The following is a 2,036-nucleotide window of genomic DNA, read 5'->3' as shown; positions in this document are numbered from 1 at the left end:
CAAATTTTTTCGGTTTTTCAATGCACATAGATGCATACTCAAATGAATAAAACTAGCTTGCAAAAATTTGAAATAAGAAAATAAGAAAATAAAACACAATGTTATATACATTCTAGGACCCTCCCTCAAACTTAAATTACACAGTCTCTGTGTAAATAAAAGTCGGAAAAAAGAATCCAAGAATCACGCAAATTGAAATAAAACTAAATGCAATGTTATTTACAAAGGTTGGATGAACTTGGTACCTCATGGGTTGGTGAAGAAGGAGGTTGTATCAGCCTCCATACTCGCTAACGTGTAGCCAGGGTCGTCACCGGCTTCAGCAGCTGTCGGTATTTGATCATCCGAGAGCTCTGTGATATGCACGAACGACTTGCTCGAACCAGCATCCGAGGGGTTGATCGTAGGAGGCATCACGTAGCTCATCGGGTAGGGCATAAATACTGAGGAGAGAAAAGACTTAAAAATGTAAACTATATTTACAACTCTGCCGTTGGGATTTCCTCCCAAGTGAGCTGTTTATAGTCACTAAGCTTGACTTTCAACTCATCTCAGACTGGCGCAGGATCGACGAGACGCAGAGATGATCCCACCTCTGTGCTCTCATTTGCCATATATTTCTTCACTCTCTGCCCATTCACAGTAAACTCAGTCCCATCCTTCCCTAGCAAAGTCACCGCTCCATAGGGCAGAACCTATTTAATTTCGAAGGGTCCTAACCATCTTGAATTGAACTTCCCAGGGAATAGCCGAAGCTTTGAGTTGAACAGAAGGACTTTGTCCCCAACTTTCAAATCCTTGTGTCGGATCTTCTTATCATGAAAAGCTTTGGTTCTTTCCTTGTAGATCCTCGAATTATCATAAGCCTCCAGCCGTATCTCATCGAGTTCGTGGAGATCCATTGCTCTCTTTTCTTGAGCAGTCTTTATGTCCAAATTCAGCAGCTTTGTCGCCCACATTGCTTTATATTCAACCTCGACCGAAAGGTGACAGTTTTTTCCGTAAAGAAGCTGGAAAGGCGTCCGCCCAATCAGTGTTTTATAAGCGGTCCTGTAAGCCCATAACGCATCATCTAGCTTGAATGCCCAATCTTTTTTTTGTGATTCCCACGATTCTGGCTAATATGGCTTTGATCTGTTTATTGCTTACTTCCACTTGTCCGCTGGTCTGTGGGTGATAAGCTGTTGCGACTTTATGCTTGACTCTGTGCTTTCTCAACAAGCCATCGAAACCCTGTTAATGAAGTGGGTTCCTCCATCACTGATCACTACTCTTGGGATTCCAAATCTTGGGAAAATGATGCTTTTGAACATCTTCATTACGACCTTGTAATCATTCGTTGGGCTGGCGATTGCTTCTACCCATTTCGAGACATAGTCGACTGCCACTAGGATGTACATGTTTCCATTTGAGGGTGGGTTGAAAGGTCCCATGAAATCTATTCCCCAGACATCGAAAACTTCGACTTCTAAGATTGGCTGTTGAGGCATTTCATTTCTTCGATCTATGTTACCCATTTTCTGGCACAAATCACATTTTGTTATGAAGAGTTGCGCGTCCTTGAACATGGTTGGCCACCAGAGACCAGCTTGGAGTATCTTTTGGACTGTTTTGAAGGTGGCAAAATGTCCTCCATAGGCGGACCCATGACAGTGCTCTAATACTCCTTAGACCTCCTCCTTTGCTATACATCGTCTGAACAGGCCATCCGTCCCTTTTTTGTAAAGATAAGGTTCATCCAAGTAGTAGTTGTTGACATCCCTGAAGAACTTCTTCTTTCTATCAGCATCATAGTCCTTAGGAATTTTTCCGCACACCAAGTAGTTCACGAAATCTGAGTACCATGGTAGCTGAGCCGACTCGATTGCCATGAACTCGATCGACCTGGTTGACTCGGGGATCGAGTTAGCTATCGTATGTCCGATCGTGTGGCTCATTTCTTCCAAGAAGTCGATGTGCATCAGTCTTTCTTCAGGCATTGAGTCGTCTATTGGGAGTGGATCTTCAATTCTCATTCTGGACAGATGGTCTGCTAC

The 2,036-nt window shown here is 43.3% G+C and overlaps 1 protein-coding gene across 1 annotated transcript; it reads right to left on the bottom strand.

The window, feature by feature from the left end:
* LOC104772753 lies at window positions 552-959 on the bottom strand. The gene is made up of 2 exons (XM_010497333.1): window positions 777-959; window positions 552-695 (listed from the first exon to the last, which is right to left on the bottom strand). The coding sequence occupies exons 1-2, from the start codon at window positions 957-959 to the stop codon at window positions 552-554; spliced, it is 327 nt and encodes a 108-aa protein (XP_010495635.1).

The sequence above is a fragment of the Camelina sativa genome, chromosome 20 (assembly GCF_000633955.1).
Source record: "Camelina sativa cultivar DH55 chromosome 20, Cs, whole genome shotgun sequence".
NCBI lineage: Eukaryota > Viridiplantae > Streptophyta > Magnoliopsida > Brassicales > Brassicaceae > Camelina > Camelina sativa.
This window is presented reverse-complemented; position numbering and strand designations above follow the sequence as displayed.